We start from the raw sequence: 16894 nt of genomic DNA, 5'->3' as shown, positions 1-16894 counted from the left end.
CACTTTACAACCATGTATGGTGGCATCAATAATTCTGAGGCATTGCAAAATCTTCATAATCCAAATATTTTATAAAGAATTGCAGTGACAAGATCTCAAATATAAAGGTTTGTGGGTCTTTTTTAAGGGCTTAATCACTTTTAGTTAGAAATTTAAGTTAACAAGAACATTCTATTCCCTAAACATTCCAATTAATTGCTGTTTAGCATATGGGTTACCAAATTTGTCTTTTTAAAGTTTGCATTTAGAGATTGCAAATAAATCTATTAGGATGAAATTCTAGGTCAGTCAGGTTTTGATTTGCAATATTTAATGTTTGCATAATTCCACCTTTGCCTGACCTTTCAAAATTATTTTAACAGCCCTACATTTACTTTCCTAATGGAATGATTTGCTACAAAGCGGCTACAGCGGGTAGTCTGGAAGGACATTATAACATTCCTTTGGCTGTCAAAATCCATCTGTCCTTGTGTTTGGGGGAATTCTTCATTGCATGTGATATTGGGATATAAGACCTCACTTTCCACTGTAGATGCCAAACAGATTGAATCGCACTCTCCCCTCACCCTGGAATATAGAGCAGGGGCCCCAGTGCCGGGCCATGGACCCTCCCACACAGGCCCGTGCACCCCGAGATGAAGGAGGAGCATCTGGAGCAGTTCAAGGGGTCAGCATGATGTCCAGTAGTCATTTCTAGAAGGTGTGGTGCAGCAGAAGCAGAGATGGTGTCATCTTGGATAGAGTGTTCCTATGGCCTGGCCTCCTTAGGCCCTGGGTTCTTCCTTGTTTCCTAAGCCTGTTCTTCCAGCCTCTCAGAGTCTATGAGCCCCCTTTCCTTCAACATTTTTGTTTCCTTTAGATAACCAGAGCTCATTTTGTTGCTTGCAAGCAAGAACCCTCATCAAAACCATTGATATTGCAAGGGGGAGGAAGAATTCTAGATTCCAGTCAGATTGTTGGCCCACTTAGTAGGCAACTGATTAATGTTTCCATTTCCTCATCTGCAAAATGGAACACAGTCTATAATTGTGTCAACTGTGTGAGGATCGAATAAAATAATCTCTGTAAGATATTAAGCACAGTACTACTTATTAAAGTCCTATTTGTTAAAAAGCATTCAATAAATAGTAGCTTTTGTATTACTAAATTCTATGTAATTGTGTGTTCAGGCCACAAAACTCTACTGCTCTTCACATAAAGAGATGCTTCTGTGCACTCTGTTCAGTGTACAACTTCCTTTTATTTCCCCATGCTGGGGTTTGGTTTGGTTTTGCTTTGTTTTCTAGCTTAGGATTTTGGCACTTTCCCATATTGTACATCCCGAGACTTCCTCAGGGAGTCTGCAGTCACTGTCCCTGGATCTTCTCTCTTCTCTTCCGTCTGTCCCTGCCAGCTCTCCCTCACCTCCAGGCTCCAAAAGCAATCAGCTACCCTAAAGACTGACTGACTTCAGATGGGAAAGGCAAAACTGAGTTGAGTGAGTCCTACTTCAGCATCTGGTATACAGATTTAGTATCTTTAATGGATTTTAAAAACAAAGCAAAACAAATGCACAGCCTATATCCCAAGACTTATTATAGCATCTTTAATTTATCTACTTAGCTTTTGATGAAAATTTTTTTCTTCCACTGAAATGTGTAACGTCCTCTCATAGTTAAACTGTGGAATCTTTTCCACTCAACTTCTTCCCTCTGGGATGTAATAAAGACATAACTTATGGCTCAACAGCACGTTGGAGACAATTTTTCTGTGAAAGAAAAATGTTTCTTACAACATGTAATGTTTCTCAAAGGAGGTGGGTCAAAACATAGATATCAATTCTCTGTAACCATTCACTGAATACCATATTTGGTTTGAGAATATTACAGTGTAGTATGTCATTTTTGAGAGGTTGAGTACTGGTCATGGATATTTTAATTCCGATAACATCCAGGTGTAAATCAGAATAAAGTAGAAGTTAGGATTATTTACTGTATCTGCATATTCTCTTTTCCCCAGAAAAAGTGATAGAAGCGCTGAGCAGAGAAGAGCAGAGTATGGAGTAGGTGGCAGCAGACCTCACCTGTCTGGAAGTTGGCCAACTGAAGACGTTTTTCTGGATCAGTCATTTCCTAGTGTGATCTTGAGCTCAGCCTCGGTCTCCTAAGGTGTGAAACAGGAACAATTATACTCTAAAGCATGCTTGTGAGAAATAATTGACATAATTTGCGCAAAATACTTGGCTCTAGCAGGACTTCAAGACATGATTGTTGATGATATAACTCAACATTGGATTGTCAGAGGGCTAGTCATTCTAATGGCATTTGATTGTCTAAAGGAAATATGATATTATTATATCTACATTAGTATCTACATAAATCTAACAGAGAAGAGATCTGATTTCATCAACAGATGTCATTGGGAAAGGCAATGACAATTCAAGATAACTCAGATACTGGGAAATTTGTATTTACCAGAATTTGGGATAATTATTGAAAATGTTCTATGTTTAAGTTGGTCTTATTATGATAGTAAGGCCATACCCTCAAGGAAAGCCATACTTGTTTGGGTGATACTATTTTAGATAGTAAATAATCAGGCAGGTAATGCACAAAATTTACTTCAGGAGTCAGAAAACTTCTTTTAAAAATTGTTTAAAAGCAAATTTGAGTTATAGGGTAAAATATATGTGTGAGCTGTAAGTATCAATGTAAAAACTTCAGGTACTTGCTACATGTAAACTTCATTTCTTTATAACTGAACCCAAAGTCTGTTTCACAAGACTCCTATGCTAGGAGGTGGAAATGAAACCTCCAGATAATCTCAGCTGATGGAATCTCCTCTCGTGTCCACCCCTACACTCTTCTCACTGCGCTGGCATCTACAGGACAGGTGGGTGGGTGGGTGGGTGGGTGGAATTCACTCCTCAGCCACAGTCACCTCTCCAGCTGGCCTCCTCTGACGTGGAAGTCCTAGTGGAGTCTCTGATCAAACATTTTAGGGGCAGGTCTACTTAGACTCTGTAGTCTCATGGAAGCAACCTACATGCCCTTCAACAGATGAATATATAAAGAAGGATGTGGTATAATACTCCACACTACAATGAAATATTACTCAGCCATAAGTGAAATAACGCCATTTGTAGCAACATGGATGGACTGAGTGAAGTAAGTCAAAAAGAGAAAGACAAGTACCATGTGCTATCACTTGTATGCAGAATCTAAAATATGATACAAATGAATTTATTCACAAAATAGAAACAAACTCACAGACAGGGGAAGGGGGACAGATAAATTAGGAGTTTGGGATTAGCAGATACAAACTACCATGTATAAAATAGATAAACAACAAGGTCCTACTATATAGCATGGGGAACTATATTCCATATCCTGTAGTAAACCATAATGGAAAAGAATATGAAAAAGACTATATATGTGTACAATGAGTCACTTTGTTGTACACTAGAAACCAATAAAACATTGTAACTCAACTACACTCCAATACAAGATTATGTATAAATTAAAAAAAAAATTCTGCAGTCTCTCAGAGCCACACCTACTCTACCCCCAGCCACACATGAAACACACACTATGGTGAGTGCAGGGTATTTATAGCAACCCCAGAACCTTCTGTCCGAGTTCCTGCACACCACCCTGCCTGCCCCCACTGTGCCTGGCCATGCCATGTTATACAGGTGCTGTTCCGGGCTCCATCTCAGACAGGAGGCACGATTCCCCTCTACTCTCTGGCCTCTGCCTTCAGACCCCAAACCTAGAAAATTCTGATCTCTTATCCATCCCTTACCTACAGGCCCCAGCAAATCTGGCCTCTGCATTTCTCTTTCACTACTTCTCCTACAACTCTCCAAGCTCCAGATACTTTCCCCAGTGTACTGAGTGCATTCTTCAGCTCCTTAAGAATTTGGATCAGAACACTTTTCTCAAGGATCATGAGACCTCTGCAGAAGCAATCCCTCTCATCCTTCCTATTTCAGATCAAATATTCCCTCCTAAAGGTTAATCTTGACTATTTAGCTAAAGTAGACCCCAACCTCTTTTATCAACCTACTCCAGTTCCTATCATATTGTCCTTTTTTCTCACCTATCTGGATCTAAAATTGTCTTTTTTAATTATTTATTGTCCCCTTGCAGATTATAAACTTAACGAGATTTGGGAACTTGTGTGTCATCTTTGCTGCTGAATCTCAAGAACTCAGAACATCATGCCTGGAATATACTGGGCTCTCAACACATAGTTGTTGAATGAAGGAATGGATTAATCACGAATCCCAATTGAGAATGACCCATTCCTCAGAAAAAAATGCACTGAAGATTTGGTATATCCTTTAAGAAGGTTCCAAAGCCCTGAAGCTCACCTGTAGACTTCCTGAATTATAGTTATGCTGTTTCATAATGTTCTTTTTGAAGAATTCTGAATTTTGTTCTTTGAAGTTAAACATGAGCATGAATTTTGAAAATGCACTTATGATGGACTATAACAGATCATAGGCCAACTGTTGCTCATTGGTTTTTATTAAAATAGATCCATGATATTTACATTCACTGACCCTAATGACCATATTTCATAAATACTTGCCCATGTCCAGCTCTTCACTCCTTTGGGGAATGTGGTAGATTCAATTCCCAGCTTCCCTAGCAGTTGGGCAGAACCATGTGACTAATTCTAGCCAAAGATTTGTAGACAGAAGTGAGCTATGTCACTGCTAAGCTCGAGCACTTAATTGCTGTGTGAGATCCTCCAAGGTTTTACCTTCTTCTTCTTTGTAGCTACGGGAAGTACCTACTGGTACAAAGGTGCAGTGCCCTCTGGAGGGGCACACAGATCTTCAGCAAACTTTGTGTGAGCAAGTAGTGTAAACCTCTCGTGTGTGTGTGCGTGCGTGTGTGTGTGTGTGTGTGTGTGTGTGTGGTGTGTTTTAATTTGGCTGCACAGTCTTAGTTGTGGTATGCAGGATCTTTAGTTGAGGCTTGTGGTATCTAGTTCCCTGACCAGGGATCGAACCTGGGCCCCCTACATTAAGAGTGTGGAGTCTTAACCACTGGACACCAGAGAAGTCCCAAACCTATCTTGTTTTAAGTCTCTTAGATTTTCTAATATTTGATATTCCAGCATAACCTACCATAACCAAATATACCACTGTTTTGAAAAATATGTGATTTCTTCACAAACCAATGCAGTGGGGGTGGGGGGAGCTTTATTTATAATTTAAAGAAGTCTTATAAGATATGTCACAATTTCAGAGATGTTAAAATTTGAAAAATGTGGGCCTTAGATGATACAAAATACAGATTGTCAAAAGGAATATGTCGAAGTAGATTAGTATAGTGTCAAGAACTCCAAATCCAGAGTTGAATAGAAAGTTATAGATTCAAATCCCAATATTTACTGGCTTGTGACTTAATAACTTAGCTTATGCAAGCCTTAGTTTCTTCATCTGTAAAATGGGGATCACAGTAGATGCTGCCTTATAGGGTTTTGTGGGTATTAGATGAGACAATTCTTATAATGTGTTCAGCATAGTAATTTTCCCACATATTATAGTCTCCACATTTGGTTAGATCACAGAGCTTGTTCAAAATGAGCATTAATTTTAGACAATATACAAAAGTTTGTTATTATATCATACTAATCAATCAGCAAATATCTATTCATTTCTTTTAAGTCATGAAGACTAGGCCTCTGAGTTAGGTGTTCTTGGAGATAACAAAGAAGCAGATTGAGAGGTTGAGGGCTGAAGGCGAATCATACTGGGGTCTTCTTCCTATCCACTCTCTGAAGGATTTTCTGGATTAATCAGGCTAGAATGAACATTAAGAGCAAGCTTGAAGAGTAAAAGTCATAAAAATATACCTGAGGAAGGAATGTAATGAAAGGTCAATCTTGTGCCTATTTTGGTGACTGGCAGGACTAGTAAAGGGAATTTTTTTCTACATTCAGGGTTTGTCTTGGATGTATGCTTGAGTGTGTGTGTGTGAGAGAGAGGGCACTAATGATTGGGAAGCATAAAGATAATTTATAGAATAAGGGGTGGCTCTTCCAAGATAAGTAAGAGATTGTCCTGTCCACATTGGGTTATACTCTTCAGAGTGTCTGAAGTTATCCAGGGAACATTATTGGACTCATGGTATATCCAAATTCATAAAACAGCAACCCATTATATAATTGTCTTCATCTGTTCCCTGGTGGCTCAGATGGCAAAGACTCTCCCTGCAATGGGGGAGACCTGGGTTCGATCGCTGCGTTGGGAAGACCCCCTGGAGAAGGGAATGGCTATCCACTCCAGTATCCTTGCCTGGAGAATTCCAAGGACAGAGGAGCCTGGCAGTTCACGGGGTCGCAAAGAGTCAGACATGACAGAGCAACTTTCACTACACTTTGTCTTTGCCAAGGTGTAAAAATCATAAGCTGAGGTTTATTCAAGACTAAAAGTCTTCTCACACATACTTTACGAGCTTTCATTCTGTCACCGATGACATGCATTGTGGATTCTAATTCGATGTTCTCACCTCAGTTTTCTGGAGGACATATGCCTGTGAAGGAACAGGTTGCTGATTAATATGATTATTTGTATTAAATGCCTGGCAGAGCAAGTAATTTTCTCTAAAGGAAGTGTAGCTGCCTCTAAATATAACTCTGGGCTACAGTTCACCTTTTCTGTTTATTTTATTCTTAGCTTGTGAAACTGTATCTTAGGACTTGGGGTATATAACTTGTTATTTGATATCAACTGAACAACAGTGAATCAATTGTAATGGTTCTGGCACCAAAGGAAACAGAGGGGACTTAAATATGTCTCCAGAAGACAAAAAACTTCTTTCTGTGTACACTTTACAACATACCTTTCCACAGTTATTCAAAAGTCCAAAAAAAAAAAAAAAGTTTTCTCACTACTTCTCATTAAAGACCGAGAGGACAAAACAGAGAAAACTAACTCCAACCCACATCCTATTTATCAGATGTTTTGGATGGAATTCAGATTGAAAAATCAAAAAGATTCCTTCTTCTTCTCTCTCTTCCAGCAATGGCATTAGGATGCTTATTTCTCACTGAGAAATACACCCACTGTCACACACTCATTTAAAAATGAGAATTTGTGTTAGCGTTCCAGGAAGGGGGCGGGGGTTGTGTTAGCGCAAACAGGCTTTGGCTCCTCCCGGTATTCTTGCTGTCTGGATGGTCTTGGGTCCCACTTTGGGTTCCGGTGTATACCTGGGTACGCTCCCAGAGGCTACCGTAAAAAATCTCTAACTCTGGTATTGCAGAGCACTCCTTAATACCTCATCGGTCCTCTTGAGTTTTTCTCGTCCGGATAACCGCCCCAGGATTTTTAACTTTACTGGGGGCAAGGGTTTCGCGGTGCGGAGCCTGCTTTGGCTCCGCTCCCTCTGGCCTCTTGGCTCGCCTGGGATCCACGAGCCACGCGGAGCGGGGTGCGGCTTCTCCTCGCTTTCTCCAGACAGGGAAGAGAAGAGACGAAAAGAGGTGCTCAGCTCTCCTGGGTACACGCCCAAGCATCTGTAATTTGACCTTTACGAAACAAAACGATGCTAAACGGCAAAATAGCCAACGTGGAGGTACTCAGTCCACCCGAGTACGCTTCCAAAGAGCTCTAATTCGACGTTTAAAAAACAAAACAATGCCAAGATGCAAATTAGGCAGCGTAATACCCAGGATGAGCCTCGTTTGACAGGCCAAACTGAGATTTTAATGGAAAGCTTACTCATATCCTGCACACTGAATTCATTCTTTTAGTAAAAATGTAATAAAATTTTTTTTAATTGTGCAATTTTAAGTTCCACCACTGTCACAGTGCACACTCTACAATAACACTGAACGGAACAATGGACACCCCCATATCGCATTGTGTCAGGTAATTACGAAGTGTCGCGGCGCGGGAAAGCGAAGCCGGGAACGTCAGCTTGTCCCCCGCCGCGTGTACGAGGGATTTAGAGCTGCGTGTCTCACCGAAAACTCATCAAACCGTTTAGGCCACTGCCTTAACCCAAAGAGGGACAAACGCCATCCGAGCCTGGCCCCGGGCGTGGACGCAGAGGGCCAAAGGCGAGGCGCGCGAGCGCAAGGGGAGCGAGGTCGACTGGCGGAGAGAAGATGCGCGCCCGGCAGTCGAGGGCAAAGAGGCACCCAGCGAGGGGGGAAGGGTCCCGCCGGGGGTGGCCAGGGAGCCCTGGTCCCTGGAGAATGGAACCCCACGCGGGACGCTGCGCTCCCAGCGGCACCTAATCTTGGCGGCGGGGGCGGGGGTGGTATATATCAAGCGCACCAGGAGACGGGTGCGCACGGGGTAACGCTGTTAACTTTGTAGTGAGACAAACACATGTGTGTGTGTGTGTGTGTGCGCGCGAGAACTGGAGGGAAAAGAAAGAAAAGAAAGAGCAGGGAGCTGTAGGCCGAGATGTCCTACTTCTAAGTGGTTCATTGAGAGGCAAAAGCTTTCCTGCAAGCGCAGTCGTCACCCGCACCGCGTTGGGGACCAGCCGAGCAAGACGCCGGGATCTGCAAGGGGCCTCCAGCCTCGCGAGCCCTGAGGTGGCCCCCAGAAGGCGACACTGTCGCCGACAGCTGTGAGGAGGTCCGGACTGTGGTTTCCTTTTCCCGAGACCCCGACCTTGCCGTCCGGAGGGGGCGAGCTCAGCCTGCCTTCTTCTGGGCGGGCGTGCGGAAAGCGGCCTTCTATCGACGCGACCTCTGGTCCCCACGCCCTCCCACCGCCCTATCTCCTCCCCGCAACCCCATTCATTTTTCCTAAGCAGCTTCCAGTTCGGGCTCAAAACCCAACTCCAAGCCCACCCGAGAGAGCTCATCACGGAGCTGGAGCGGGTGGCCGGGGTCGGAGCGGGGCCCCCGGGGGGCCGTCGTACGGAGGGAGCGGCCGCGAGGGGCGCCGCGTCCCGCCGGGGCCGGCCACGGAGGAGCCCGGCGGCCGCGAGCAGCCCCCCGGAGCCGCGCAGCATCCGCGTCTACTGTGACGGTGGAAGCCACGCCCGCTCGGGAGCTGGGGGCTGTCCTAGCGCCCCCCCCTTACCTTTCCCCCGCCCGCCCCCTGCTCCCGGCGCCGGCCCCCGGCCCGCCCCCGGCTCGGCTCGCGGGAGGCGCTGGGTGCCTGGGCTGGCGCGCTCTCCCGGGCGCGCACACACACACACACGCGCGCACACACACACACATACACACACACATCCACGCACGCACGCCCAGAGCCGCTGTCTCCGCGCCGGGCCCTCGTCCCCCTCGCCCATGCAGACGGACAGAGCGCCGGAAGATGGCTGACGACTCCACGGGGCACCGAGGATGCAGCCCGGCGGCGGCGTTGGCGGTGGGAGCGGCGGCGGGAGCGGCAGCAGCAGCGGCGGCGGCAGCGGCAGCGTTGGCGGCAGCGGCGGCGTTGGCGGCGGCGGCGGCGGGAGCCGGAGCGGCGGCGGCGGCGGCATCCCCGAGACCCCTCGAGCTACCTTTCCCTCTGACAGCCACTGACGTTCTCCGCCGCTAGAAGCGACCGCGCTTCCCCGGAGCCTGCCTCCCCGCCTCCCCCGCCCAGCCCCGCGCCCGGCCCCGCGCCCGGCCCGGCCCCGGCCCCGCCAGCACCGCTACCTCCGCCAGCGCCGCCACCATCAGCACCACCTCCGCCACCGCCGGCGGCGGCAGCAGCCATTTCATCTCCACCGAAACCAGACACAAAACATGGCAGAAATGGAGAAAGAAGGGAGACCTCCGGAAAATAAAAGGAGCAGGAAGCCGGCTCACCCGGTGAAAAGGGAGATCAATGAGGAAATGAAGGTATTTTTTGGACTTCGGGGCCAGAGAGCTTGAGCTCTTTCTTCCGCCCGCTCCCTTTGGGCTGTTGTATGGATTTTTTTTGGGGGGGGGGTGTACTGGGGAGCGCTTGTCAGTTTCCCTAGGATGCCCTGAACGACTCAGCTCCTCCTCCAGGTGCAAAACAGAGGCCAACTGTCGGGCTGCATCCCGGAGATTTGCCTGCCTCGGATTTGATGGGGGTGGGGGTGGGGGGGCGACCGGGAAACCACAGACTCTTTAACCTGATAAACCCCAGGTTGGGACGGGCGCGTTTCAGGGAGGAGGGGACCCGGAGCCCGAGTTGGAGGGTGGGTATGGTGAAGAGGCTTTCTGGGTCGGTGGGGTAGTTTTTTCCCCCCTCTTCTTCGGCAACCATCCCCGGATCCCTCCAAAGTTAGGAAAGCGCCGAGCCAAGGGTACCCCGGGAGCGCTCGATTCCACCCCTCTCTTGCTAGTTCATCTGCCCGCTCCTCCGTACCGCTTCCTAGTAGCCCGCTGCATCGGTGTAAAGGGGCTGTCAGTGCCGAGGCGAGTTGTGGCCCGAGCGGCGCGGGTCTAGGTACCGTTTTTGACGGCCGGCTCGCCTCGCCTGTCCCTGCTTGCTCCTCTCGGTTGCCTCCGCCTCCCTCTCAGCCTTTGCATGCTTCACTTCCCAGTTTAAGCAGACCCGGGCAAGCCCTGCTGAAAAGATAGCTGTCTGAGGGGCGGCCTTCGCAGAGCGCCTGCCCATTGTTCGGAAAGGCCGGCCCGGAGTCGTGTTGGCGAGGCCGGGCTCCCCGCCAGGCCAGCGGTGCTCCAGAGGTGGCGAGCGCGGCAGCTTGGCGCTCCAGCTGTTCGCCTTGGAGTGATTGCACAAGAGCCCCGCTCAGCTCCGGACCCCCCTCGTCCCCCCCACCTCCAACTTATTTTCCATGAAGTTGCAGCTTTTGCCCGGTGAGGGTTTTGTCTTGTGTTGGTTTCACGAGTCTCTCTTGATTTTTATTTTTAATGTTTTATTTGTAATTTTTGTCTTTCTGTGAGTTACGAGCAAGTAGCAAATTTCAGGGAGGACTTTGGTTTTCATTCTGCAGCCCTCTTGGTGTTCCCCATCTTCTGCATAGAAACCTTAACACTGCCCACTGACTTGATCAGGTTGGTCAAGTTGGTATTTAAAAGACAAACGAGGAAAATGGCAAGCAACTAAGTAAAATCTATTACAGTTTGACATCATCTTGATTAGAACAAGCATATTCTAGAGAGTGCCTTGAAAGGGGCCCATGGATAATAATACTATATATATTATTATATAGTACCTAGGTGCATATGGTTAGCGTTCCTTTCTTTCAGAAAATGTGTGTAGCAATCAACATTTTGGGATAAGAGTTTTGATTTCTGGGTGAGGAACTTAGCACCTGGAAGCATGCTTCAGTCCAAAGAGAGTTAAGGAAGATTTGCCTTAGAAATCAGTGCCATTCCTTGTGATGGAAACCACCACTGATTCCATTGATGGTTTTTTTTTTTTAAAGAGACCGGTAGGAGTTGTCTTCCCATGGGGACTGGAATTCAGAGAGTTTAGGATAACCATTCTTCCTCACTCACCCTTCCCTCCTGTCCTGCATTTCCAGATTACTTTTCTATTTCATTTTAACTTGGGGTTGGAGGAAGAGGAGGGAGGTGAAGCCACCAAGAAATCACAGTGTGCGCTGGCCCTTTAAAACACTCTGCCTAATGTGATCTATATGGATGGCCGGCTTTTAAGTTTCATAGGTTCTAGGATTACAAATTAGCTAATTTTAATCAAAACATGTGAAATGTTATCCCGGCTGGATATAAAGGCTGACTGTGCTCGATGCTTGGGGCTCACGTTGTTGACTTTGGCTGCAGGAGCACTCCGTGGTTTGGGAGATAGTTGTCCTTCTACAGTATAACAGATGTTTGTCTGAACTGGTGAGGAAGAAACAAAAACAACATTGTGTGAAGGGGAAAAATTACACAATTTTTAGCCAGTGCTGCAGGACTAAGTATGGAATTAACCTTCATGCACAGAATTTCCTCTTTTTAAAATGTTATTTTTCTTCCAAGTTGCCACCTACTATTTGAAGTTTTAATCCTTGTCATTGCAGTACAGAGTAGCATTAAATAAGAAGTTTTACGCAGCAACCAATTCAATTGCCTGAAGTATCCATATTTTTTCCCTAGTTTGGAACAATGTGTAAGAGACCCCAGGTCAGAATCTTCAGTCAGGTCAGTGCGCACCACGCTAGTGAGGGGTGAAATCCCATTTCTAGAGTAGTTCTTCAGTATGCATTCTTCTAATATGATAGCACCCGAAGTTCTCATTTTTAAAGTGATTTCTCAAAGTCAGAAGGTGGGTTATCTTGAACTCGTGAATATTTTCTGCTTTTAATGTTAATAACCACATCCATAAAGCCCTTTCCCATACCTCTTGGTATTACTACCTCTCCATTTCCCCAAACCTAAAATTGTAGAGTAATGCAACAAGTTGATTGCCTTATGTAAAAATATGTGCAACAAAATGTCACCGAGAACATAATGTGGCCTTGTGCAGCTTCATACCGGTGCCGCTGGAGCTGCCTGGCTGTGTTTGCCTTCATCTGAACGGCTTTCATCTGGACCAGTGTAAACTAAGCCCTGGTAAGTAATCACTGCCCGGCAGAAAGAAAGGAATGTATACAGCTAGCATGGCCTAAGCTGTAAAAACGGAAACCTGAGCCCCCACCGTGGATCACATATCAAGGCTGGAAGGTAGGGGAAATGAAAGGGGGAAAGAGGAGAGAGCGAATGCAAAAGTCAGCCTGGGAAGTGGAGGATCAGGAGGAGGCCCCCCTTAGGGAGAGTTGGCTCAGGGATTAGGGAATTTTATCGTGGTGTCCAGTGACCTACTCAGGTTTCAACACTGCTTGGATCAAGTTGCTTCTCTGTGAGCTGAAAGAAAAAGGACTGGTGTGTATGTGATTTTTTTTCCCCTTGGGGTAATAGAAAGGACATTGGTACGTGTCTATTTTAAGTACAGCAAATGCAGGGCACTGAAAATGAGCACCAAAATTGCCTCATCATAGAGACTTCAAGATTTCCTAATTGAGATAGTCACACATTTATTTAAAAATGGACGGAGAAGACAAACTGGCTGAGGTTTAGCTGACACCAGTAATGTCATTGGAGATTGTCTTCATGTGGCTAGAAGCTAATGTTGGTTGCTGTTTCACCAGATCAGATATTGAGTTACATTTTCCTTATCACTGGTATAATGTACATGGCAGTTGTAACAAATTTAAATTTGATACAATATAATTTTGTGTGTGAAAAGTACATGACTTGGCATAGCTTGCCTTTAGTGTCCTCTAGTGAAAATATCTTCAAGTAGAAATGTTTGTCTCATTATGATCTTTACTGTGTTTCATTATCTTTCCTTTCCCACACTTCATCCTGGTTTTTCTTAATTAAAAAGACTTGTTACATTACTGTACTTATAATCAGTCTGCCTTGTTTAGTTAGTGACCAACAGAGAGAATTTTAAACAATCAGATGGCAATTCAATTTATATTTTGAGTACTTTCGGTTTCTAAAGTGAATATTGTGATTGTATCTAATGTAATATGCCTTCAATATATTGTTAGCTCACATGAATCATTATAAGTGGCCCTTAGGAGGAAATTTGACATATGGAAGTGTTAATTTGTTTCAGGAGTTCATCCAGAACATAATATAGAAACTAGATGTAGTATTGGATGTGTAAATGTAAATATATGAGTGAGTGTAAATATAGTTGCACTTAAGGATATGTATTTTATATGCAGAGATCTTGGTTGAGCATGAACATGATTAGTGACTAGCAAACAGTAATACAGCTCAAAAAAGTCTAAGCTATGTGTAGAGATAATGAGTCAGATTTTCATCTTCTAAAACTCTTTGACAAAACCAATGTGATTAGATCATGCACTCTGCCCTGGAAACTTTCCTAAACAAACCAAAATTAATGCATTTACAATGTTTGGCTTCCTTATCAATTGCTCAGGTACAGGATAAGCTGTGTTAAATGTTTTAGGTTCTTTGCTGAAGAAGTTCTCTGTCTATAAATATTCTTAATAAGTAATTTGTACCTAAAATTATGCTTCAGTCCTAATGTTAGAGTCAGGCACATCTGTTAGAGTTTAGTAGTAAACCCACCATAAGATTTTCTAGTTTAGTTTCTGATGGTCTCCATTTGGCATTAAAAATGACCTGTGTCAATTGCATAGACAATAAAGCAAGTTGCAGAGTTGAGCTTGTGAGTGTGGTGATTTAAATAGCTTGTCATAAAATAAAACAGTGATATCAGAATGTGGATTGGAAAAGTCAGCATGTTTAAGGTTGAAACCAGCTCATTACTAAAGCAGGTATATTTTAAGTTTTGCTCCTGAAACTCCATCCTGATGTCAGAAACAGTAAGGAACCTAGGAAGTGGGCTTGGGACCAGATCTCACTGTGGCATTCACAAATTATGTCAGACCTCCCTGGCTAAGAAGTGGTCTGGGTGTGCTGTCCGGCAGGGCTGGGAATTCATGTCAGGTGGGACGTGGCCCTTGCCCCTCGGGAGCTGGTATAGGATGTTCCCTAGCCCACTGGCCTTGTCCTCTGCATTGCTCTCAGTTGTCCTGCTCAAGGCTCTAGTCTCAACCCAGAGGAGAAGTTCCTGGGAGGGCACAGAGAGCTATGAATCCTGCTCTGTTCAAACCTGGAGTTTTCTGAAGAGTCTCTTTCTCCATCTGTGAACCTGTGAGGATGATGTGTGGTAGAGCAAGACTCTCTAAGCCTTACACAACTCACAGGTTCCAGAGAGGAGGAAATGGAAAGGAACCACTCCACTTCCTCCCGAATCTGAAATAAACATTTGAACTAGAAGAAAATGAGTCTGACAGACTCATTCCCTTCTGCGTTTCCTGCCTCTGTGCTTGCCAAGCCCGGCTCTGAGAAGCCAAGCTCTACTCTCCTTGTGTGAAAGACGGACTCATAGGAACCAAGAGGTAACGGAGTTTTTAAAGGAAAGTCAAAAAACAGGGCCTCGAAAAGGGCAAATAGCAGTGAATACACACTACAAGTGACTGTCTGAAAAAGGAGAGTTCGGGGAAAATAGAATATCTTGCTAGGGTGACCAGACTTTTTATATCTTCTAAGGAAGGATTCTTTTTATTGAGTCTTTATACTTTTTCTTTTGAAAAAATTATTAGAAGTAGTAGAAGGTGGATCCTTTAAAAATCTCAGAAGTCTAAAACTTCCTTTTGCGGAATGGGAAGTCAGCCACATTTACACTCTTGAGCTAATAAGATTATTGAATATTTTCCTAAAAGAAAAGGGATATTCCAGGGGAGAATGGAAAAAAAAAAGCAACTTTGTTTTTGATGGTGCCAGTTGAAACATGTAAACAGACATGAAAGCCTGAGGTGGGTGAAATTTGCTGAAGGTATATTTTCGAATCTGTAGACTGATGGGTGTTAATATCTCTTATATAACTAAACGTCTGTGGAACTCCTGCTTTAAGGCCAGTGACTTTGGCATGGACAGGGAAACAATGTCACAAGTCTTGGTGATTTTGAAGCCAGTGCTGCAGCTGTGATAGGACACAGCTGCCCACAGCTGCACGCCTGCTGTGCCTGCCACAGTGTCAGCCCGAGGGCTGGCCTCCACAATTCCACACATTTGTTTGACCTTTTTAGGACATTTGATGTCCTGACCACAGATTAAAACATAGGGACATCATTGTCTGCTCCGCATCACAACAAGACAGTAAAGCAACATAGATGTTTACATGTGGAAACATACACATTTTGGTTTCATGTGACAATTATACAACCTCCCCATTGAGACTGTGTCAATAAGAGAGCAAGACTTTCTCCTCAGGCCTGCTCCAGGTCAGAGCTGGACTTTAGTGTTCTGAGGTATCCCCTGCCCTTAGAACCGTGTTATAATCCTTGGGTCGTGGCTGAGAACAGTGCTGCAAAGTGACCCAGATGGAGCTCAGTGACCTTCTTCAAAGGATTTCAGGCCAAGAATCTGTGTGTGGTTCAGGGACAAAAAACAGGGCTCAGTGGGTGCAGTCTGCATACAGAGTATGAACCTGGCAGCTCTTCATGACATCCGTGTGAATGATTCTCTAATGAGACGTCTGTGGGAGTGGCTTTTCCTTAGGATGCCTTCTGATCCTGTGAAGTCATGAGTGTGGAGGCACTCTGTAGACATTTCTTTTCCACTACTTAAATTTTACCTCCTTCTTGGTAAAACCCTTAAAATGAAACTGATCCATTAGATCTGTGTTAAGAGAGATGACTTGAAGTTGAACCAACTTGAATTCCCAACAGTCTGAGAGTGCTTGTTAACATTGGATGTTATAATTTTTTTAACTTTCAGATCTGGGGGATAGATAGAGCTAGAAGCTGATTTCTAATCAAGTTTAATTCCTACTTCCTACAGAAGAAATTGCCTTTCTTCTGCAGCTTCCTCCCCCGAGCCCTTTCAGTTCAGTTCAGTCGCTCAGTCATGTCCGACTCTTTGTGACCCCATGGACTGCAGCATGCCAGGCTTCCCTGTCCATCACCAATTCCCGGAGCTTACTCAAACGCATGTCCATCGAGTCGGTGATGCCATCCAACCATCTCATCCTCTATTGTCCCAAACCCTTTAAAAATCTTAATTAGCAAGTCCAATGATGCTTAATAGAAATTTACTTTACAACTCAGTCAGAACCCATGGAGGTGAAAAGGGAGATAAAATATTTTCCAAAAATAATCATCATTCTATTATTCATAACCTTAACTGGCAGAGATACTAGCATTTCTTTTCCTGCCTTGTAAATTGTGCAGGACTGGGGGTTTCCTTTTCCTTTGAAAGTATTTCTCATATGCTGTACTTTCTTGGGTAATGTGTGTCAGAATGTTTTGAAGTTAAGTGATGTAACTGGCAGATCCTTTTTATTGTCATTAGGACTATGAATATGACTGACATGGTTGTCTGTGAGAAGACTATGTGTTAATTTTTAATTAAAACTTTTTTATTTTTATAAAATAATTCATAGGCATGACAGAAATAGTAGAATAAGCAATACAAATAG

The 16894-nt window shown here is 44.6% G+C and overlaps 1 protein-coding gene across 3 annotated transcripts in view; it reads left to right on the top strand.

Moving 5' to 3' along the window:
• Nucleotides 1–9601: 9601 nt before the first annotated feature.
• The window catches only part of LOC122685190 (sine oculis binding protein homolog), a 165275-nt gene continuing 157982 nt past the window's right edge, over nt 9602–16894 (top strand). For 2 of the 3 annotated variants that reach the window (XM_043889760.1, XM_043889759.1), the window contains exon 1: nt 9602–9792. In XM_043889760.1, coding sequence (XP_043745695.1) covers nt 9697–9792 — 96 coding nt within the window. In that variant the 5' untranslated portion in view covers nt 9602–9696. Of the gene's footprint in view, nt 9793–12380; nt 12445–16894 lie in introns of those variants that run through there. The other variant, XM_043889761.1, reaches the window with a different exon arrangement.

The sequence above is a fragment of the Cervus elaphus genome, chromosome 28, assembly GCF_910594005.1.
Source record: "Cervus elaphus chromosome 28, mCerEla1.1, whole genome shotgun sequence".
Classification (NCBI taxonomy): Eukaryota; Metazoa; Chordata; class Mammalia; order Artiodactyla; family Cervidae; genus Cervus; species Cervus elaphus.
The sequence above is the reverse complement of the archived record's forward strand: the minus strand, read 5'-3'. Positions and strand labels throughout refer to the sequence as shown.